The 24,085-nt window shown below is 43.6% G+C and overlaps 1 protein-coding gene across 1 annotated transcript in view; it reads right to left on the reverse strand.

Moving 5' to 3' along the window:
- Window positions 1-24,085, reverse strand: part of SAMD12 (sterile alpha motif domain containing 12) — a 219,406-nt gene that overhangs the window by 106,125 nt on the left and 89,196 nt on the right. Inside the window, exon 4 of the mRNA XM_044421607.1 lies at window positions 20,908-21,048. Coding sequence (XP_044277542.1) covers window positions 20,908-21,048 — 141 coding nt within the window. The remainder of the gene's footprint in view (window positions 1-20,907; window positions 21,049-24,085) is intronic.

The raw sequence follows: 24,085 nt of genomic DNA on the forward strand, positions 1-24,085 counted from the left end.
ATTCATTTTTAAATTTTTCTTTCAAATGTGTTATCTCTATATGGCAGTTCTGGGCAATGCTCCATATAAAAAAATGTCTTCTTTTTTAGAAGAGAAAAACGGCTTTGTAGCTGTTTGCCAGGAGAAGGGGAGGAGGAGGAAGGCAAGAGAAGGGTATTCGTAAGATTGAGGGCTGGATCTGGTGTTAAAGGCAAAAGTAAAGAAGCAAAAAAATGGATCAAAGTGTGTGTCTTTTTGATAAGTACATGATGCATTATATGGATACTCAGAACATGCCAACCCAGGTACAAGGAGGTAAACAGAACATTGAAACTGGCCTTAAAACCTGCACTCCAAAATTGTATGTGGAGAGTCACTGGGAGATTGCATCTCCCAGGATGAACTTTATCACAATGGGGAGACCAGCCTGGCCCCATACATTGAGCAGGAATAGCTTCAGGAGCCTTGTTTGACACTTCCCTGCTGGAAAGAGAAGAAAAAGTTTGAAACTAAAGACTGATGCCTCAATTTTTGCTTTTTCCCTTCTCCCTCCCAATCCTCTTCCCTTTAGTGTTGCATTTTTTCGACTGCAACCCTGAGGGACATATTAATCTTTATAAACTGCTCTAGGACTTTTTTTGGCTAATGCATGTGGTAAAAATGCTGAAGATTATCACCTGCATACCCTGCCCATTTTTCCCTCTTGCAAGGTCCTCAAGTCCTCATTTTATCCTCACAACAACCTTGCAAAGGTGGTTAGGCCGAGAGAGAGTGACTGGCTCAAATTCATGCCATGAGCTTCATGCCAAATGGGAACTGGAACCGGGACCTCCCAAGTCCCAATCCAGCACTCTAATACTCCGCCATACTGACTCTACATAAATATGCACAATATGCTTGCCCAGCTCAGGACTGACGACTCTGACTTGCAGTGGTCTCTCAGACAAGCATCCCTCAACATCTGAGCTGTTTTACCTGGAGATGTCAGAGGCCAGACATGAAACCTTCTTCAACGAACGCAAACAAGCTATGGTCTATCCTTCAAGGATCACTAACCAGGGAAACCCCATGTTTGCAGTGCTGTTCCCTGAATATTGCTGTGCCACCCTGTAACACTTTCTTTAAAAGACACATAATTAAAACATTTCATATATATGTCCAGGTGTGGGCAAAGTTACCATAAATGTTCCCCAAAATCAATTATTTGCATTTAATGTTTTCTTTTTGTATTCATAATCTGCAGAAGTCCATCAGTAAAGAACTCCTAAAAATTAATACTGTATTGCTAACAGCCTTTCTGCTTCATCTGACAGAATGCCCTTCGCTCAGTCATTCACACACCAGACAAGTGTTGTGAAGCATCATTAATTGCCAAGATATGTGAAGATCTAGAGCATCTCCTACAAGGAACAGATTTGTTGTTCATTTCTTAAAATTTGACATAATCATAAACCATTTTTATGAGTTTTTTTTAAGATAATTCCCCTGAGAATTAATAATTTCAGTTCCTCCTTCTAATCAATATCAAGGATTTTTCCCTGTCACAGTTTTCCCATTACAGTTTGCCTGGATATAACTGAAATTGATTTACTATGAATAAATGTATTGAAATATTTTAACAATGACCTTCAGGGTAATAATATATTGTTGAGGGCTTTGAAGTTAAAAACAGATTTCATTTCTACAGGAGAGAGTTTCATGCAGCAAAAATGTCCGCCTCTCTGAAGTTTAGTATTTAACAAAACGGCTGTCAATATGTACACTCATATTGCAAAACAGAAATAGATTGGAAGTTTATATTTATGGCTTAAAACATTTTAAAGAGATAACCTTAATAGGTTATTTCTGTATTTTGTTTTTACTTTGAGAGTAGAAACAGAGAGATGTTCATCTAGGACAGCCTTCCTGGCATCCAGTCTGTCCCTTCCAGGTGCTTTGGACTACAATTCCTAGTATTCTTGACCACTGGCCATGCTGTCTGGGGCTGATGAACGTACATCCAAAGCATCTGCTGGGGTGGGGGGACCAGGTTGAGGATTCCAACTGGCAACAGCCCCAACCAGCACAGTGAATGATCAGGGACAGTGCAATCTGTAATCCAACAACCTCCAGAGTGTCACAGATATGCATTCATAAAGCAAACAGTGCCATTACTCATCCTAGTAAATGTTTTTGCACCTAGTAAATGTTTTGGTCCCTGATTCAACTGTCAGGGGCAGAAAATAATCTAAATTAGAAAAACGCAGAACTAACAAAATTCACAGCAGCAGTAAGATTCAGAAAATGGCTAAAACCAAATTCCCCAGTTCAGGCTAAACACTGGAATCAGCTTCATGGGATGTTTCTGGGAAAGGGAGAAAGTATCTCTTTATCCATATTCTCCACACCCTGCACAATTCCTTACACATCTGTCACTTCTCCCCTTATTAATCATTTTCCTAAGCTAAACAATCCCAGCTCTTGTAACCTCTCCTCATTGGCGACTTGCTCTAGCCCCCAGCTGTACTTTTCCACACATTTCCCAAAACTGCAAGATCTCCTTCTTTCGGTGCAGTGACCAGAGCACAGTTTCCTAAGTGTAATCACACCATAGATCTGTAAGGAGCAATGTGGTAGCGACAGTTTTATTTTCAATAATTTTCCTAACTAAGTTTAACATACGGTTTCCCTTTTTCACAACAGCCTCACACTGGGTTGAAATTTCCAGGAAGTTGTCTGCCACCACCCCATGATCTCTTTCTTGGTCACCTGCCACTAACTCAGGACCCATCATCTTATACTTGGGGTTGGGATTGTGGCAGAGGACTCCTCACTGTTATTTCCCACCAGGGACATAGGAGCTAAAGCAGGCATAGAAGGTTGTCCTTCCCAGTGTTGGCCAAGTCACTTTGCCAGAACTCTGTGTCTCTCAGCACTGAGAGAGGCTAAAATGGTAGGTAGCTGGGAGTAGCACTGATGTCAGTAGGCTTCTGGGATTGTCGTCATCTAGCTTGCACAGTGCCTTGTGGCAGGGGAGCAATTTAGCCCCCCACTAATTCGTATTTTGGCAATGCTGTAATAAGTAAAGGCTTTATGGGGAAGAACAGCAATCTCTCTCTCTCTCTCTCTCTCTCTGTTAATGTATTAGAAATACTTCTAAGTACAATTCAGGTTGGCCATAGTGGGAAGTGGATATGATTTCTTGGTCATTAGCCCGCATGAAACTATTCAGAGCTTTCGATCTAGTTCCTAATCAAAAGAGAGAGGGTGGGGGCGGGGGGAGAGAGAGAGAAGCATTCACTGAAAATGATGATCACGCATGCTGTCCCTGGCAAGTGGAAAGAGGTAATAAGTATGTGTGGTCCAATGCACTCTACAGATCAGTGGTTTTCCAATGTTTTCGCTTCGAGGAATCATTTCCGCATTGACTTGGCTGGGAAGGAATTGAGTCAAGTCAATCCACTGCAGGTTCTTGGAATTGCTCCAGATCATGCACTCTGTTCCTGCAGGACACTGACCTGACCCTGGAGGTGGAAGATCCATAAAATGGGGGAAGATTGTCCATTGTTATTGATCTCCTTTCTCAGGAACCCCTTCTATGCCTCTGAGCAACTGCCAGGTTCCCCTGCTGTATCACGATGTCTGAGCTTTAGAATACTTCTATTCAAGTATTCTTTGGTAACTTGCTGTAGTTTCTTGGGCAGTTAAAGCAAACCTCTCATCAGTTATGCTTGGTTTTGCAGGGTTGGACTGGTAGGAATTTCAGAATGAGTTGCTTCAACTGATAGATCTGACTTGCCCAACCTTGTGGTCTTTTTAAACTTCAAAGCCATCAGCAATACATTATTACCCTGAACATCATTGTTAAAATATTTGAATACATGTATTTATACTAAATCAATTGTGGTTATATCCATGCAAATTATAATGGGAAATCTGTGACAGGGAAAAAAAATCTGGTGATCCAACTCCCTCTCATCTCTGACAATCAGTTATATTGGCTGGGCATGATGGGAGCTGTAGTCAAATAGCACCTGAGGACCCAAAGGCTGCAATAGAAGGGATTCAAGAGAGATAGAAGTAGTCCTCCTTTACACACTTGATAGCTGAACTACAACATTGGCCTCCACAAGAAAGCCACCAATGATAGACCCCAATTTGGGTGGCTTTGGAAGCGGCTGGACAAAGGCAATGAGGCAATCAATGGCCACTGGTCCTGATAGTTCTGTGTTACCTGCAAGAATACCTGTGTACACCACTTATGCTTGAACCTGGGAAAGGAAGCGTTCATGCACTCACATTTGTGGTTCTCCTACAGGAAAAGCTGGTTGGCCCCTGTGTGCAGAATGCGGAACTAGAAGGATCCTTGGTCCTGTCCAACAGGGCTCTTGTTCTTGTGGCCTTGTGGAGATAGCAGTGGGAACTCCTCCAGAGAAGGGCTTGGAGCCAAGCCGCTCTCCCGCAAAGCACCCCTGGGCCTGTGGCCAGACTGGTGAGCCTGGTGGGCCAGATTAGGCCCAGGAACCTGCAGCTCTAATGACAGATGTGAGAATCAGCAAAATGCAAGCTCACCAAGTTTCTAAATTCTATTTCAATGCTTGTTTGAGAGATCTCTTTAAGAGATCAGGGATGTTGTATTCTTCTGTTTGCAGGAGGGTCTATTTTTCTGTGTGTTTATTTTTTCCAGATGTAGACACAGTTGTGCACAAACTTGGAATGTGCAGGCTCTGCTCCCACTGTTTAATGTATATTTGTACATAGCTTTCAAAAACACACCCCTTTTCATGCACATTTTTGATCTACAAATCATGTTGCAACCTGGGAAACATATGGTTAGATTATTTTCAAGTTCAGAAGGTTCACCCTGGGTATATCCTGATTTTAAAAATGAATGGAAATAAATTTCCCATACCTCCTACCCTCTGACCTCTAAAGTGAAAGAGCTACTGCCAAGTTGTATCATATTGTCATCAAATGTTCTACAGATTATCAGAACAAAATATAAATATAGCTAACCTGTCTACTGGAAGTAAGCAAGCATTTTTTCTAGAACAGAATATGAAAGGAATCATCAGCTGCTGCTGCTATGAAATAAGTTGCTGTGGAATCAAGTCTAGAAATAGGTACTTCCAGTGGTGTCAAATATGTGAAGAATCTGGAGATGGGGATTCATCAGATTCTCTGGGCTCAGCTCCCTGGTCTCCAGTCCACTTTGCAATAGATCTTAGTCTGAGTTCCTGGTGAGCACTCAGATGGAATTGAGCCTCAGGGCGTGCCTACCTGGCCTTTGAGATCTATGCAGGGGGCACTTCTGTGCGAGCCATCCCTTAAGGAGGTGAGAGACATGGTCGCTAGGAGGAGTGCCTTAAGCAGAGAGCAGAGCAGCAGAAATAGGGTAGGCACATTCTGGGAATGTGCAGGCTGGCTCAGCTGGCTAGCCCAGGTATGGCATCTGGGAAATACGGAGCTGAGGGTTGGCCACATAGAGGGTTCAGTCAGGGTTAGCAGAAAGGGAATGCTATCCAAGGAATTAAGGCTGGGGTCAATCCAGAATGTATTAATAGTATAAGAATGTCTTCTGCACCAGCAGAGGATCGATGTGAAATCTAGCACCCAAACCACATAATTGCATAAAGCAAGCTGCAGGTGGACAATTACCTCTTTCAAGCCATCATACAATAAGCTTATATGAGTTGCACTTGCTGGATAACTCCTGCAGGCAGCAGCCCTGAAATCTGTCCCATAGACTCCAGACTCTTCATAAAGGAGGTTGGCATGAGCTACATGGCAGAAGATTTAGTGAGACCTTTCGAAGTTTCTTATTTAGCAAGGGAACATGAAGAAACCTAAGAAAGAGAGGGGGTCTGGGGCAAAGTATATCTACTGGGAAATTTACGTGTCTCTGGAAAAAAATCAACATTTGTTTTTGGCATGGGGAGTTCACAGGGAAACATCTGCATAGCAGTTCTGGCTGGAAGCAACAGATGCAAGCTTCTTCTAGATTGTGCTGGAAGTTGCATGGTTTGGGAATGAAGAAGGTCAAGATGGAAAGGGAAAAGGGGGCAGAGGGAGAGAGGTATACACAGAAGAACTGAGCTACCTTGAACTTCAGGAACTGCAAAAGCAAAGATGACAAATGCACAAGAAAACTAGAGCTGTACTCTCACGAAAGTTTGTTTTTCTTTGCTCTTTATAACAACAACAACAATGAAGGCTATTGAGCAATTAATCAATTGCTATTTGCAGAAATGTACAACCTGCCTTCCAGGTGTAGATAGTTAACTTGTGCTGAAGCCTTTTTCCTGTGGATTTGCACATTTCATTATTGTGGAAGAAATGAACAGACTATTTCCAAAAAATGCAGTTGGTGAATCCCACATAGTTTTATATCAACTACCTTGGCAAGGTGTTTATTTGGAATATTTATCTCATATGCACTGCCCACACATTCCCAGGAGGTTCAGTGACATCCTATACTGGCTGTTGCATTTTGTTTTCACAATAACCCTTGGAGTTGGATTTGGATGACGGATGGTCATTTGCCCAAGGCCACCCAGTGAACTTTAGCAGGGAGGGATTCAAAGCCCAGTCCCCTTGCTCCAAACCCAGCCCTCCATCTACTACAGCAGGATTGTGCAGAATGTAGGTCTCCAGACATTTCACATGTCACCTTCTAGCATCCCTAGCTCTTGGCAATGCTGGAGGGAGCTTCTGGGAGCTGTAGTTCTAAACAACTAGAAATCTATCTTCTGCCCATCCTGAAATTCACCATACAGGTATTGTTGACATGTCAAACTTCTCTATCTTCCCTGTTTCTGCATAATAGTGAAAACCATGCCTGCTTATGAAGATTATGCAGTAATGGCTCTTTTTGGATTACAAAAGTACTTGATAGAATGTTGATCTACATATAAACTGGAAGGCAGTGTTCCATCCTTTTAAGATTCTTGATACTTTGCTTAAAATGTGGTAGTGATGCCATGAAAATCTGAAAAAAGATATATGGGTTTGACTACTGAGTTACTGGACTCCACAGACCCTCCCCACCCCCAAACTATTCTGTTCCACTTCAGGTGAGATCCCAGACCTCCTGGGGTTTAACCTGATCTTAGACTGACCCATTTTAGTTATCGTTGCACCTGTGAAAAGCTGTGGAATACTTTCCCACCCTTTTCTATCTTTAATAAGCTACTGGCTAACACAAAGCAGAGATAATGAGGAGCTGTTCTGGTACATACCATGTGAGGTCAAGAAGCCAAGGATGCTATCATAGTTCTCACCTACTCCAGAAACAGCCCAAAGTTCACATTATTTATTTATCTTTACTTCCAGCAAACTTCTGACAAATGAATGCATTTCCTCCGGATTATTTACAAAGCAGGGTTATAACCAGACTGACTGATAGTGAGTCAGTGCTGAGTGTACTAGCATAAATACACCTGGTTACAGACAAAGTCATATTTATGTCAGAAGAGAGACTAAGGGACCTGTTGAAACTCCTGGAACTCTTGGCAGGTATCAGCACCATCCACCATGATATCCTCCTGGGAAAGGTGTCTGAGTTGGTGGGTGGGACTGCACTGCACTGGTTTCACTCCTGCCTGAACAACCAACTCCAGAAGTGGTGCTTGGGAGATAATGGTCAACTCCATGGACTCTCCAACATGGAGTTCCCCAGGGGTCAGTTTTGTTCCCCATGCTATTTAATGCCTATGCGAAACAGTTGAGCATCGTAACCGATTTCTGGAGTATGTTGCCACCAGTGTACTGATGATGCACAGATCTCTCTCTCTTTCCTTTCTAGCAGGTGAGACTTGGATGTGCTACACCAATGCTTGTCTGTGACAATGAACGGGATGAGCCATTCTTGGATGGCAAGACTGAGATGCTATTACTGGGTGGTTTCTCTGAACAGATGGAGGGCATTCAACCTGTTCTGGGTGGGACTGCACTCCCCTTGAAGGAGCAACTTTATAGCTTGGGTGTCCTTGAATCCGCTAGGCCATTAGAAACTCTGGTGGCTTCAGTGGCAAGGAATGGCCTCTAGCAACTTCAGCTGGTGGTCCAGTTGGATAGGAACCATTTGGTTTCAGTAAACTATGCTCTGGTAAACTGTAGGCTAGATTAATACAATTATTTAGATTAATGCAATGTATTCTATGTGGGGCTTCCCATGAAGAAACTGCAGTTTGTGCAAAATATGGCAGCCAGATTAATAACTGGAACCAGAAAGTCAGAAAATTTAACCCAATTTCTGGTTCCATGTAAAGGCAGTGAATTAACAGGGGAAGAAGATGCTTTTATTTCTGATGCATGCACTTAGGTGTCTCTACACTAGGGCATAAGTGTTAAACCTGAGGACCATGGGCCAGATAAGGCCCACTTGCAGTTCCGATGAGGCTCACCTAGGTTCCCCAGGTGGACACACTCCTTTCCTTCAGCTGCCAATCTTTTTGTACTATTCTGACACTAAGTTATTCTCAGTAAATACTTAAATAGTGCTAAAGAATTATGGCATTTCCCCGTGTTTTGCTTCTGCCCCTTTTCCCTTTCCATCCTGCCCTCCAAGGGAACACGCCTTCTCCAAAACTGACTCCCACCTTTGATCTGGAAGAAGTTCATCATCCTTGCAGTAGGACATGAGTAGGCAACCTCCAGGTCTTTTAGGGTACAAAAAGACCCAGTTGGCACAGCCAGTGATCTGGGAGTTATAGTCCAAGTACCTAGAGGGCATCAAGTTGTCTCCCCCTGCAGTAGGCTATGTGGATTCAATTGATGTGCCAAAAGATATCACCACCAAAATCAACAGAACTTACAACTGCTCAACTTTAGCTGGATTCTGCCCACTGTTTTGTTAATACAATGCAATATCCTTTTGTTTGTTAATTGTTTTGGCAACTGCATAATCAAGAGTAAAACTCTCACAGTAAATGCTACCAGAAGCCACCTGGAAAAGAAACACGAAAGGCAAGTGCAGAATAATATATAACCCAAATACATTTCGGCTCCAAGCAACAGCAGCTGATTGCCGACAAAGCCTGTTTTGATTCAGCAAAGCAAAGCAGCCCACACATGAAGCTACTGTGCCTTAGCTAAGGGACCCACCAGCTGATCTAGCCCAGTGCTCGGCTAGCAATGAAAATCCAAAAATAGTTTCACACCATCGTCTGCATTGCTGGCTGTTGCTTCCTATGAATCAGGATTCAAGAAAAAATAATGATGTGGAGGTTTTTCTTCCTCAAGCAGCTCCCCCAGACAGACAATCTGCAGAAATTTTTCTAAAATAAGTTCTGGGACCTCCCTGAATTTCTTGCAGATGAGTTCATGGGGTGAGGAAGTCAGGTCTTTGCCCTTCAAGTACAAGAAGGGGCAGACAGAACAGTCAGAGGAAAATCAGCCTATCCTTTCCAAAGAAAATTGGACCACTCATTGGATCTTTGATTGCAGGAATAAGTGACAGAAAAAAAGTAGCTTTTTTTGGAGAAGGGCTATGGTTCAACTGCAGTATGCCAGTTTTGCACACAGAAAGTCCCAGGTTCAATCCCTGGTATTTCCAGGGACGGCTGGAAAAACACACCTGAAACCTTGGAAACTTGTGCTGGTCAATGTAAAAATACTGAACTAAATAGTCTGATTTAGTATAAGAAAACTTCCTACAGAATGCAATTTCAACATGCCACTGTTAGGACAGAAGAACTTCTGGACTGCAACTGTGGGTGACCTGAGACTTCATCTGAACCTGGCTTGGATATCAACTCCTTGGACCTTTCAAAGCCCATTCCAAAGGAGAGGTGGATGTTTAAGACTCACTCTATTGTAAATTGCCCCGAGAGCTTTGGCTACAAGAGGTATAGCAATGAAATAAATGAACGAATGAATAATAAGGCCCACGAGAACAATCTCTGGTTCAGACAAAACTTGAGGTCACAGAACAACCTCCATCCCGTCCCTAAAGCAGCCCCCCCACACACACACTATATTCCCTTCTAGATCAGGGCAGCATCATGGCAACGATGGGAGAGCATCAGCTTTGCACGTGGAAGGATCCAGGCTCCATCCTGTGCATGGCTAGCAAAGAATCCTTCCTGGAAACTCAGAGGGCTTCTGCCCATTCATGTCAACCACACTGGGCATAAGGAACCTTCCAATGTCCTGGAGCCTCAGCAAGCCACTGCGTTTTTCTGGACCACAAGAGAGGAAGTGCAAAATCCAGCATCAGGAAAGGCAGCACTGGAGGTGACAAGGATGTGAGTTCCCAGCCAGAAGAATGGATCCCCCACTCATCCCCCTCTAGCAAGCATATATGGGTGTGAACACCTATGGGATTCATTTCCCCATTCTGAGCAGCAGCTGCCAAGATGAGCAGAGAAAGAGGAATTGTCTGTGTCTCCAGGTCTGTTTCCTTGCAGCCTAATTTCCTTTTGCACCTTCTCTTCTGGGTACTTCCACACCTCTCCATCCACCTGTATGCCCTCCCCCTTTGTTGAGTCATCACTTACACATTGCTCCTCCCCCTCAAAAGTAAATGCATCACCAAAGGGGGGGGGCAACAAAAGGGGGCATCCAGTTGCACAACAGCTGTCTACATAATGCATATGCATAGCAGCACTTTTAGAAATAATAACTATTATTGAAATAGAAATACAAGTCCATAGGAGAAAAGACTGATGAGGTGACCCACGAGGCTGTTCAGTCTGCTGTCCTCTCCAAGGTGTCAGATCTCCCGTCTTATGATCCTTATCTTTAAATCAGTCTTGGATAGGATGGTCCTCTGCCAGCTCTCCAAAATAAAGGACTGCCCTCCATAAAGCGGGGCACCTGACCAGGCTAGGGCCTTCTCTGGACTCAAGTGCCTATCACACCACTTCGAAAGAACATTGATGGGAGGAATCAGAGGATGAGGCTGAAGCTTAAAAGAGTATTGTGGTGGGAACACAGGGCAGCAATAAAAAAGCATGGAAAACAGCTCACAAGAAGTAAACTGAATAATGGGCCAGATGGACTAAGGAGGAACAGCCAGAAGAACAACAGAAAGGACTTTAAGGGTGTCTTTGGTTGTATTTTCAAAAAGAAAGGAAAGTAAGTCCTGTGACTACCAATTGCATGAGTCAGGGAAGTAAATCAAAAAGTGATCAGTGTAACAAAGTGTAACATTTGCTCTGCTTGCACTCACATTGCATTTTAAAAAGCTGTTATCTTCAGCTTCTGATCCATGATTGACGTACTAAGCTCCCATGGGCTAGTTGGCTTTACCTGCAATCAAGAGGGATGAGAGATGCCACCAAGGTGCTGTCTGAACTTACATGATGTGGCATCTTGTTGAAGCTAAGCAGATCTGGGTCCAGTCTACACCAGGATGGGAGACCGCATGAGTACCTACGCACACGGCTTTGAGCTCCATGGAAGAAAAGTGAGATACAAATGCAGTAGATAAGTGCATCTAAATACATAACTGGAGTGATCTTCAGGTCCCACATTAAGTCTTCTGAGTGATTAATGACCTTGACTGGAATAGCATTAACTGAACAAACAAAGCTAACATTGAGAATTGGATTCCTCAAGAACAGCTTTCAAGAACATGAAAGAGATTCCTATAATACGAACTAGCCATAATTAAGCATACAGGAAGCACACAGGCCAGGAATGCAGGACACAACTAAAGAAATGGTAGCTGTTTTACTGGAACATTTCAATGTACGCAAATGTGAAGGCAGTATGGTAAGTATAAGGGCTACTCTTGATATTGATTTAGTGGGCTGCTAACAGTTTTCATTCTACAAACAGGAAGCACGTTATATATGCACATACACAGTGAGAGAACTGAGAGCGAGAGCGAGAGGGTTATGTTTAAACAATATGCAATATATATCATTGCTTTCTTCCACATTCACTGAAGTGTTTTGAAAACAGTGAGAATATTTCCATAATTTCTGTGCAGTCTGCCTAACAATGTCTCTACTTCCTATCCAGCATGGATGCTGAACAGAAGGTAGAGCATAGTGGAAACATGGCAATGGGTACAGCATTAGCACTGGGGACTTTCATGTTCTAAGCATGAGATCCAGCCTAGCAAGCTATCATGAAATTTCAGAATTGAAGGATTCAGTGCTGCAAGATTATTACTGGACGCAATTAACCTGTCAGTAGGGATCCTTTTGCATGCAAGTAGAAATGTTATTGCCGGGCTTAATGCCCAAAGCATTAATCTGCTCTGGAGCATGACTCACTCTCAAGATGCGTTGCTTGTTGACTTACAGCAACTGTTCTAATATCTGTTGCATATGAGGTTACTTTTCTGACTGTGTGTCCTAGTCCTAGATAAGGCCAAAAGGAATATGGCAGGCAATCAACAGGATATAATGACAAAGGGTTAAGGCTAGGGCTAGGTTAGGTACTTACAATGGTGGCGTTCCTGGGAAGGACTGCAACTCTCAGGTGACAGTGCTATACAAACCCTGATACACTACATGGAAGGAGCAGACAGGAGAGGCAAAATCCTCCATCTTCTTCACTCTCACCTTGGCACCAATATGGGAGCATGCAGCACCTTTCAGAAACTCAGTAAATGAGATAGGAGGGCTTTAAACAGAGAAGCAACCAAGAGGACAATGGGAACTCTGAAGGAGCTATGGAGAGAAGCAGAGTTGAGAGAAACTGTCCATGGGCAATGATCACTCAGATGCTTCACAAAGCTGGGCTTTATAGTAGAAGGGTGAAAAGAAAACCATTGCTGAAACAAAGCTATATCAAAGTCCATTTACAACTTGTAAATGACATGGGAGACACAGCAAATGTGTTGGGAAAAATGGTTCTCTGGTCTACTAAGAACAAAGTAGAACTTTGGTGCAAAGTTATTTAGTCTGGTGTGTTTAGCCTTGGTGGAAAATGCAAAGCCAACAGTGTTCATTGCCAGAGGAACACCATCCCCACAGTGAAGCATGGTAGTGTTAGCCTCATGTTGTGGGAATCCCTTTCCTTTGCAGGACTTAGGAAACCGATCAGATGGAGCCAAATACAGGACAATTCTAAAGGAAAACCTGTTTCAGTCTGCAGTGGATGTGGGACTGGGCTGGAGAGCCACCTTCTAGCTGGAGAATGATCCTAAACACACAGCCAAATGAATGCTAGAGTGCTTTAAAAAGAAGAACCTGAATGTCTTAGAATGGTCCAGTCAAAGCCCAGACCTCAATCTGATTGAGAATCTGTGGCGAGACTTGACAGTTGCTATGTACCAATTCACAAGTTGTAATGTAGGGCTGTGAGAGTTGGACCATAAGGAAGGCTGAGTGCCAAAGAACTGATGCTTTTGAATTGTGGTGTTGAAGACTCCTGAGAGTATCTTGGACTGTGAAGAGATCAAATTAGTCAATCCGAAAGGAAATAAACCCTGATTGTTCTCTGGAAGGACAGATACTGAAGCTAAAGTGCAAATACTTTGGCCACCTAATGAGAAGGAAGGCCTCATTGGAAAAGACCCTGATGCAGGGAATGATTGAAGGCAAAAGGAGAAGGGGACAGCAAAGGATGAGGTGGATGGATGGAGTCACTGGTTTAGTGGGCATGGGGTTGGGTGGACTCCAGGGGCTGGTGGAGGACTGGAGAGCCTGGTGTGCTGTGGTCCATGGGGTTGCAGAGGGTCAGGCACAACTTTGCGACTAAACAACAACAACAACAATTCACCAATAGTGCCCACCAACCTTAAGAGCTGGAGTAGTTTTGCCAGGAGGAATGAACAAACTCTACAGGATCCAGATGCATGAAGTTGATACTGACTAACCCAAGAAGACTCACCACTGCAATTCAGCCAAAGGTGCTTCTACCAAACATTGACTAAAGGGAGTGAGTGCTTATGCAACCAACGAATGCCAGTTTGCATTTGTTGAGTTAATATTTGTGTCACAATTAAAACATTTATCACTTTCACTGTGTTGAATATCATCTCCACCTCAAGAGGTAACAATGCCAATCAATTTCACTTCAACTGAAGGTTGCATCACAACAAAATATGGAAAGTCAATAAGGTTGTGTGTAAATATTTTTGCAAGTATTTTACTGAATCTGATCATTAGTCCATCTAGTCCAGTGCTATTGACATGAATTGGTGGTGGCAGTCACGGTTTCAGCCACAATTCTTTTCTAGTACTAATGGAGATGCCAGGGCTTGAACGTGGGACTTCCTGCATGCCAAACATGTGCTCTACAGCCTCTAAGAGAAGAATGCTTTTGAGATGGGATGAAGGCTGTTCTCTCACCTGGAGATTGGTCTGAATAGGAGAACTGTTCCAGGGTTCAGGTGGGTCTTAAGCACCCATCTCTCCTATGAGGCATGCTTTCAAGAGCCCAAGCAGTTCACATTCAAGCCAGCTTGAACAAAGTCTCATGACACCCTTCATTTCCCCACAGTTTGTAGAGTTAGTGCTTGCATCTCAGAGCAAGTAAGAGGGAAGGTGCATGTGACCTCATTCCTTTGGTAACTCAGCTTTTCAAATCATCCTGTTAGAACTGTATCAGGCCAAAGTGAAATTCCTTATCCAGAGCCAGGGCAAACTCCAGAATGTTATACTTCCCCAGCAAATGAAGTGGGTCTTTCCCTGCATTCTTGCTGGGTTCAGACCTCTGAGCCCACTTGTGGCACAGAAGGAATGGTGAGGCGGGGCACAGCTTCAGCCTCAAGCTTTTGCTTTTGGCTAGTCAATAGGGCAGCTCTTTATCCATCAAAGAGAAAACGGAGGCAACAGGGCACTGGTTTGCACAAAGTTTGCATATGCTAATATATATGTACATTTATACACAGGCATATTTAAAAATAATTTCTGTAATTAAATAGAGAACTACAATGCATCTTTCACCACAGAAGGAAAATCTGAGCTGTATGACTTGCTAAAAGTTCTTTCCAGGTGCTAACTGTTGATGGGCAGCTTCAAGGCCCCCATTCTCCCATCTTCCTTTCTTTTATCTTTCAGTTGAACTAGAACTGGACACCTTTCAGAAGAAGCCTTCAAACAGAGCACTATGTCATGCTTCATCTGTCCTCTGTCCTGAACAACAGCTCTGGCAAGAAGGCTTGGCGTGGCAAGATGGCTGGGTCACAAGTAGAACAAAAGCTTCAGGACCTTGGCCAGCAACCCAATAGCTAAAGAATTAACAACTCACTCCAGTATACTCTGGGAGCAAACCCTGACAGTCTTTATGGTCAGGGCAGAAGTCTGGAAACTGCACCCTATTGAGTGATGCATCTGGCTGTTAAAGGGCCAGCGGCCTTTTCCTCGTAAGAAACAAGGGTTGAAGAAGGTGGAGCCAGCTGAAGACTTTTTCCAAGGATTTCCCTGTTTACTAGAGAAGCCTCAAGCCACAGAACCAGAACCACCTCCTGGGGATTGCAGGGATAAGACATGGGACTTGAGCCAGGTATCCTTCTTCAGAAAGGCCAGGAGCTGGTTCTTAAGTCTCCCTGGAATCACTGGAGGCTCAGTTTCCGAGGGATGCCAGTCCTGGGCCATGACACACTGTCCTCTGACAGCCCTTGCAATAGAGGACTGTGCTTAAGGATAAAGGACACATGGCTCCCTACTGCTTAAATAGGGCAATATGTTAGGCTACACTTCAGGTTTCATTTTCAACACCTAACTGCATGGTTCAAAGACTGTAGAAACAATTTTACTCTGGTTCTGATAGAATTAAAAAATCCTTCCTCAGATCTTCCCCTGCCTTCCTCAGTTTATTACCCAGACTGTTTACACGATGCCCATATTTTTGTCCCAAATGCAGCTTGCTTCTGAAAAAATCCCTCCTTTTTCTTCTCCTTCATTACCATCATTTCCCAAAAGCTATGCTTCAGATGAGAGACTATACATTCCATATGTGCAGTGAGGTCAACAGAAGAACCACCAATAAGGGAAAAATATAAAGGACATCACAGGTGCCTATGGAAAGCATGTTATTATGGCCCAACACATTTCCAAAATACTAGTCACTTTCATCAGGGGCTGCAGTGAAAACGCAGACATACAACATTGTGATTATTTAGTGTTATTTCAAAAAATAAAAAGCAAATAAAATACAATTTTTAGAATAGCATAGATGATTTCTTCCTTACAAATTCATTCCTTAAAATACCTGTATCAATATTATAACAAACTGATTAGCACGTATATCAAAGTTCTAGTCAAATTAAGATCATGTGCATTATTGAAACTAACACAGGCAAAAAGCATGAACAAAGACGGAGCATGAAAATTCATAATTCTTTTTTTAATGGTTAAAATTAATGAATAAAAATGCCTCTGCTAAACTAACCCAAATTTGCATTGTTAGGGCTCCTCTGTTAGATTGCAGTGATAAAAATACTTCATCCAAACTAAAAGCATATGTCTCATTAATATGGTGTAGTCCCATTCACAGCGAATGATATAGTGCTGTGCATTTTGTAGTGCATAAAACTACAAAACACTATACATTTCTGATGTGCAGCAAGGATTAATAGGCAGATGCAGTACAGTAACAGTCTCTGTGAGTTTAAGCAGCTTTGGCCACATAGATCCACTGTATTATCTATTGAACAGAATGCATGCTGGAAAGTTGAAGAGTTGACACATTGAGTACCTTGCTGATGACACACAGTTGTCCTTCAGATGAGCAACAACACAATTTAAATTGGCTTAGACAGTGAAGAATTGAACCACTGGGGAGGCCTTCTTGACAAGTCTACAATATCTCTTAGTCAGCCCAGGGTTATATCCAGAATGTTCAGTAGGACTATGGTGAACTATTGACCTCAATCTAAGTCTTGTGAGCAATTGCCCTTGACTGGCATAGCATTAACTTCACTAAACAGGGTAATATTACAAATGGGATCCCTGAAGGCTAACTACCTGAAAGGGATTCTCATAATTTGTCACTGTGTGTTTCCATCAGAGTAAGAAGCAGTCACTTCAGGTTCATTTTTCTACATCACAGTCCTCCTCGGCTATTGATAGGAAAAAGTCATCATGCTCCCTGGCAAAATATACTCATCATTTAGGATTGGATTTGAAGATAATAATTTGGGGAAGGGATCCTGATTCTAAGAACTTAGCCAGCCTGCTTTCTCTAATCTCTGGTGTGTTTAAATTAATAGAACCCATAGGCATGGCCCCAAGAGGAATATAACATTTGAAGCGGGTATGTTGATCAATACTAAGAAGCCAGTGCTAGTGGGTTTCATCTCCATCAGGAGCAGGTCATTTGTTCAACCTAAGGGATTTTAATTACCCTCCAAGATCCAACAAACCCCCAAAATACTTTCCATTGCAAGAGGGAACAATGCATTTTCCTGGTGAGGGGAAATGTCTTCCCCTTGCTGCTCTGAGGATTCATGCTCAGTTCAAATGGAACAGGGAATGCTCCTTCCTAACAAAGGAATGTTGGTGCTGAGTTCCTCTGTGCTCTGATTCCATCACACCAGTGCCAAAGTCCAGTCTTCCCACTTTGTAGGAGAATTCTGAACCAAAGCCATTAATGTTAAAGCATTGAGATAAGGATTTCACACTGATATTTCAGCAATAAGGTGAGAGGAGAGGAAATTCCAAGAAGAAGGAGAAGACAATGTGAACAGATAGTCAGCACCTACAGAATCTAGAGTATACAAATGCTTCTTGGACTTAACATTTTCAAACTAGGTCCTCCAGGTTTGCCTTTGGGAAGAGCAGAGGCAAATCAGGCCAGTGAAGGAAATGTTCTTAAAATCAGGTTTGCAGCTTGTGAGCGCTCCTGGCCCTGGTTTTGCTTCTGTGTCATTGCTTCTCCAGGTCACCACTGTAGTAGGCAGTGACTTTTCCTGAATTTGGCTGGTGGTGAGTTGAGCTCCCTATTTGGAAAGGACAGATCTGGAGTGGAGAGATCTTGGTACAGTGATCCATGCCTTAATTGTTTCCCACGAGCTATGCTGGGCTGCCCCTGAAGAGCATTTGAAATGGTAGTTCATGGAAAATGCTGCAACCAGGTTACTCTCCTACGTCAGTGACTCCGAATTCCAATTTGTTTCCAGGCCAAATTCACAGTACTGGCTCTAATGTATAAAATCATCAGCTACAGATTGTGACCTGCTAGAGGACCAGCCTGAAGACATCCCAGTGTCAACCAAGAAGTCTCAAAAAGGCTTCAGAGGCATAAGACATGATGAACCAGTAGGAGGATGGCCATTTGCATGTGGCCCAGTACATCAGAAGCTGAGTGGGTCTACTTTATGTGGCAAGAACATAGCACAGAGATGGGACACCAGCAGTGCACTGAAAGCCTGACCAGTATGATGACAAGGTGTTAGACGCCATTAGTGGGATGAATCTGACAACTGACACGTTGCTTGGACACGTAGGGTACCAAATATTGTCATCCAAAATAGGAGTAATGGTAACAAAAAGATAATGATGATGACCCTTAAGAATGTCACTGACAGACTGAACACTGGCCTGAGAGGAAAATACACCAGGAAAGTATCAGCATTAAATTTGATGATCTGGACCATCCTTTACCTATTATACTGTGCAAACTTATATTGAGCTTGGCAAACATGACAGCGAGTTTCTTTATGTTCTATCTATTCTGAAGGGTGCAAGGTCCCACAGACCCCAAATCTATTGGATATCATAAATAAATGATTAGATGGCTCAATTTTCTTTCTGCTTTTTAAAAAGTCTTACCAGCTTCTTACCAAGGTCATTGTCTCTCCTAGAAACAACTTTCAGCAACAGACACATAATAAAGTTAAGTTTCCAGTTACCTAAATCTACAGGTATTCTTCTTGCAAAAGGGATCCAGGAATGTCAGACACATTTTTCAGTTTTAAATGCACACTTGTGCCTTTACCAGCTACGTAGCATAAAGGTGTTCCATGGGCATTTTTTCTCAATTCCTACAAATGAAGATAATCTGAAATTGAACAATGCCTGGCCATTGAGGGTAAGAAAATTTTCTTTGAGAGGAGCTGGCAAACCTCCAGTTCTCAAATTAGGTTAATATGAAATATTGCACCTTTGTTTTTCCTTCTCCCATATATGTTTTACCATTTATGTACCTATACAATCATAGTATAATTTAGAGGTTAAATACTAATATTTTAACATGACTATAATACTCATAATGTAATATTCATATTATTACATGGAGGGCAGAACTCAGTGACTGGCTTCGCATGACACAATGACCCATTGTGGGTTGTTTCTCATGATGGATTGTCATACCATGTGAACCCAGACAGAATCACACAGGACAGCTTGTCCATGGGCAACAAACCACCTGACAACCCATGGGTTGCTCTAGGGATTGTTGAACCCATGGAAGGTTCTCATGCCATCCAAACCCAGGAAACCCATCATGGGTACCAGGAATCAGTCAGTGAGGGGCTTGGCATTGGCAGCAAAAATGCTGAGGTCCCTTTCAATACAGCTTTGCTCCTTGGGCTTTCCAGCATGAGGCTCCTCATGGGCCAGTCTTGTCCCACCAGGCTACTTAACATCTAAATGCAACATGCTGATGACATGCAGGTCTATTTCTCCTTTCCTTCCCTAGCAGGTGAGGCTGTGGATACACGGATGAGGGCTAACCGACTGATGCGCCACCCTGGTGAGACTGAGCTGCTGTCAGTGGCTGGTTCTTCTGGCCAGATGAGGAGAACGCAACCTGTTCTGCATGGGGCTGCACTCTCCTTGAAGGAGCAGGCTTGCAACATGGGGGGTGCGCCGTGCGCCATCTTTGTCACTTGAGGCTCAGGTGGCTCTAGTGGCCTGGAGTGCCTTCCACCAGTTTCAGTGGTGGCCCAGTGATGTCCCTATCTGGACAGGGATAGCCTAGTTTCAGTAATCTACACTCTAGTAATCTCTAGACTGGATTCCTGAAATGCACTCTTTATGGGGCTGCCCTTGAAGACTGTTCAGAAGCTGCAGTCTGTGCAAAATGTGGCAGCCAGATTAATAGGGACCAACCCATCCGAACATAGAACCCCAATCCCACCCTGCTTGTATTACCTGCCAATATGCCTGAGCCCAGTTCAAGGTGCTGTTTTTAACCTATAAAGCCTTACATGGCTTGGAACCACAATACATGACAGAATGCCTCTCCCAAGTACAATTTACCCAGACACAGCAATTAATTGCTGAGGCTTTCTCTGATTACTACCTGATTGTTGCTTGTGGCAACAAGGAGAAGAGCCTTTTCAGAGGTACCCCCCCCCCATTCACAAGCTCCCCACTGAGGCCTCTCTGGCACCAGCTTTAATATCTCTTTGGTACCATCATCCAACACAGGAGATTTGATTACTTTAATGTTATATGGATGGCAGCTTCCGAGAGTTCCCATGCTCAGAAGTTGTCATCTTGCTCCTCAGTGCTCCAGGTTCCCTGGGATACCAGCTGGAGGACTGAGCAGGGAAGGAAGGAACACAGTGCCTGAGGACCCCTGCTGAATCTACTCCCTAGCAGAAAACAGCTGAGCTCCTCCAGTGCCTTTAGGCCACCTTGGACTTGGAGTATCACATGAACTCACTCACAGATTCATGTCTGGAAGGCAGGAAAATTCAGTGCTGGAGAGCCAATTTCAGAAGTAGCCCTGAGTCAAGACCATCGTTTGAATTCTGCCCTCAGCTGCACAAAAACATTTACATTGCCAGCATCCAGCGTTCATAAGATAATATTGAATTCTTGCTGCTTTTTCTTAGCAAAGAAGATCAGTTAGTATGTGTTTGAGAAGCACTAAACTTGCGAAAAATGCTGTCATCACAACAGACAGGCAGCCCGTAATACGCAGATTGCTCTTGTCTTGTTATTTTCCTTTTGTTCCCCACAGGGGAAGGCGTCCTGGCCTCATGAGGCCTCTTTGTGCAACAGTTCATGCTGGTGCATATCAAAGTCAACTCTGCTCACATGAAACCGCCTTTCCCCCCTCCTTCCTGTGGCCTGTTATCAGTACATTTCCTACCTTGCGTGAGTAACTGAAGGTTTCGGACTTCCTCCCTCACTTTCAGCTGAAGGACTTGCTGCAGAATGTGCTGCCGTAAGCTCTCCTGAGCAATCCCCATCCGCTCAAGCTTTTTGTCGGTAAGCCTGAGCAACGCACGGCCTGGATCCAAAAATGAGAGCGAGAGAAATTACCCAAGGATTTCCATTTAATGAATATATATTCTACATGCTGTGAATGCCCTTATTCTAGCAGATAAAACCTGCCTGCATCACTAATATCCTCCCCAGTGAAACAATCTGATTCACAATGGGGTGGAAGGGGGAGAAAGACCTTAAATAGCATGTGTTGCCTCAGCAAGTTCATTAGCTTCCCCTCTGGTGATTCAGGTCCAGAATCCGACTAATGCATCCCCAGAAGGGAGGTAGAGGATAACTCGTGTTGCCTGCAGCACAGTCATTTGTGATACAAAATGCAAGCATGTTATCATGAAATGGGAGTTACAGGAAAGGCACCTGAGCTCAGTGGCAGAGCATTTGCTTTGCATGCAGGAGGGTTCAGGTTCAGCTTCCATATCTCAAGCTAAAACGTTCAGGGAGCAGGTGAGGGAAATCATCTGTAGGGGACACTGTATAGATACTGCCCATCAGAGCATGCGGTTCTGAGCAGTGTAGCTGCAAACATAAGAGCCATGCCAGATTGGAGTGCAGCATTCTGCTCACATAGTGGCTCCAGCGCACTGGCAACTTGTATGCACAGTCATAATGCCTCTGGTACTGGAGGTAGAAACACCACCACCACCACCACCACCACATTACATTTCTATACTGCCTGAAGCTGGAGCTCTCTGGATGATTCCCGACATTTAAGACACCCATCCGGATTTCAACCAGGCCCAACCCTGCTTAGTTTCCAAAATTAGGCAGGATCAGGCACTTCAGCTATACAGAAGCTTCTATGGAAACCATGGAGCTGGAGGAGAGCTTTGCAAAAACCCTGAACTGGCAGAAGGACAGATGAGTAGGTCTGAGATCAAATCAAGCCAGATCCCTAGAAGCAAAAAGGGCAAAACTGAGGCTGTCATACCTCAGAAACATCATGACCGGGCAAAACTTACTGGAGAAGACAATCACAATGGGGAAAGTCAAAGGAAGAAGAAAAGGAAGAGCAAATAAGAGATGGATTGATTACATAAAGGAAGCCACAGCCTTGAATTTAGAAGAGGATAAGGTTACCATGGACATTTTGCAGGGCTTTCATCCACAGGGTTGCCATTAGTCAGAGAAGACTTGACAGCAAATAACAACAAACTGGCGGTACGTTAGCATATAGCCATCAGGACTAAAGACATGGATGGTCTTCTCCTCCCTGAACTCATCCTCAGACTAATGCTATCACCTAGCCTCATTCATACAATCTTCCAGTGGCTTTTCCCACCACTTCTGCAGTCTTTGTCTTTGCTGCAGGAAATTCATTAAGAGAGGTAGTAGGTCTTGGCCGCAGGGACCTGTGTGGCCTCAAAAAGACCTGTCCCTGTCCTTCCATTGGAAGTTAGCATCTTGCATCAAGCCCCTTAATGCATGCCTCATGAAACCAGCTGCACTTTAGCTGAGGTGCCTCCTTATTCATTTGCTCTGATACACACACATCCTGCTTCTTCCATCAGGGAACCCAAGTCCACCTGCGTAATTCTTTGCCCTTTAGCCTCACAGCAACTCTATCAAATAGGTTTGGCTAACAGTCAGTGACTGGCTGAAGTTGCCCCAGAGAGTTGCATGGCCAAGTGGGAACTGGAGCTGGAACTGCCCTGTCCAACTCCCTGAATTGCTGCAAGACACTGGCTCCTGCTTTAGCGATTAGTGCAAGATTAAACCTAACCCTGGCCATGTAAACGATCTAACTGGGTTTTCAGCCCATTACCCCTCTGTGTGTGTGGCGTGGGTGGGATGGAAGCTTGCAGAGACCGTCAAGAATCGCCTGAGTGGAGAAGGGGAAGAGTTAATATGAAATTGTACATCGTGATTACTGGAAGTGGTTCAGTAAGTAATTTACTGTTCTGATGGGAACGATATCGATTCTTTACAAGTCTTGGGTATAAAAGACTGTTAAGACAGTTCTGTGTTTCAGTTGAACATATTTGGGAGGACCTGATGTTTTCAATGGGAGGAAATCATCATAACTTGAATTCCCCACTGAAATATAAATTCAAGCACAAATCATATTTGGTTCCTTTGGCAGTGTATTGTAAAATGTGAGACAACCATTTTTAGAGCTCTCAGGAAGAACCAAACAGACTCACAAAACAAATTAAGCACAGATCTAAAACTTCAGCAGACAGACCCATAAATCTACATTGCTTGTCCCATATACATTTACAAACCTATTTCCTGGATGCGCTAACTGTTCAATAAATATGCCCATAGACATATGCTATTCAAACAGACACGCACAAGCTGACGAAATGAAGCAATTAAGGATTATTATCTACTGCTTTGTTGTACTCCCATCCTGTACCAGCTATCCTCCAACACTTACCACCAACTCTCACACACAGCTCTGTTGAAAGAGCTGTAGGATTTATGGGATTCTTGTCAAATAAAGAGCCTTCAAGGTCTTTGCAGTATGAGATGACCAGCGCGAATTGGTCAATGTATTAGATTGTATCTGGCAGCAGCTGGACACACTGTCCATGTTAATCTGATGCTGCACAGAAAGCCATCAACCACTGCAATGGATCACGGTGAACAGGAGGTAAATCTGCATCTGCTGGTTGAACTCAGGGTGATCTGGTGTTAACTGGCAAGTATTTCTGAGTCTCAGTCACTGAATGATAGCACCAATAAAATGACTCTTCTCTCACACTTCCCACCTGAAAATTATTCTGCTGAAATAAAGAAAGCTTGCAAGCAACCAGAAGCAGATTTGTATGTGGGAATTATGTGGGTATATTCTAAGAGTAGGTCTTTGACACTATGCTTCAGCTGCTGGATCTTAAAGGTCCTAGTTTAAAAAAAAAGTTGATCCTATAAGCCTGAAGTCTGCTGCTCCTTCAACAGTGGTGCTTATGGTTCTGCACCATGGCAATTAAGCCATAGGGTACCCCAGGGTTCCATTTTACCCCCTAGGCTACGGCTCAGGACCTGGATATCTGAGGGAGGATCTCCTTCCCTATATGCCTTCCTGCCCTAAGATCTGGTGT

This window comes from Varanus komodoensis, unplaced genomic scaffold (assembly GCF_004798865.1).
Source record: "Varanus komodoensis strain SLA01 unplaced genomic scaffold, ASM479886v1 scaffold12, whole genome shotgun sequence".
NCBI lineage: Eukaryota > Metazoa > Chordata > Lepidosauria > Squamata > Varanidae > Varanus > Varanus komodoensis.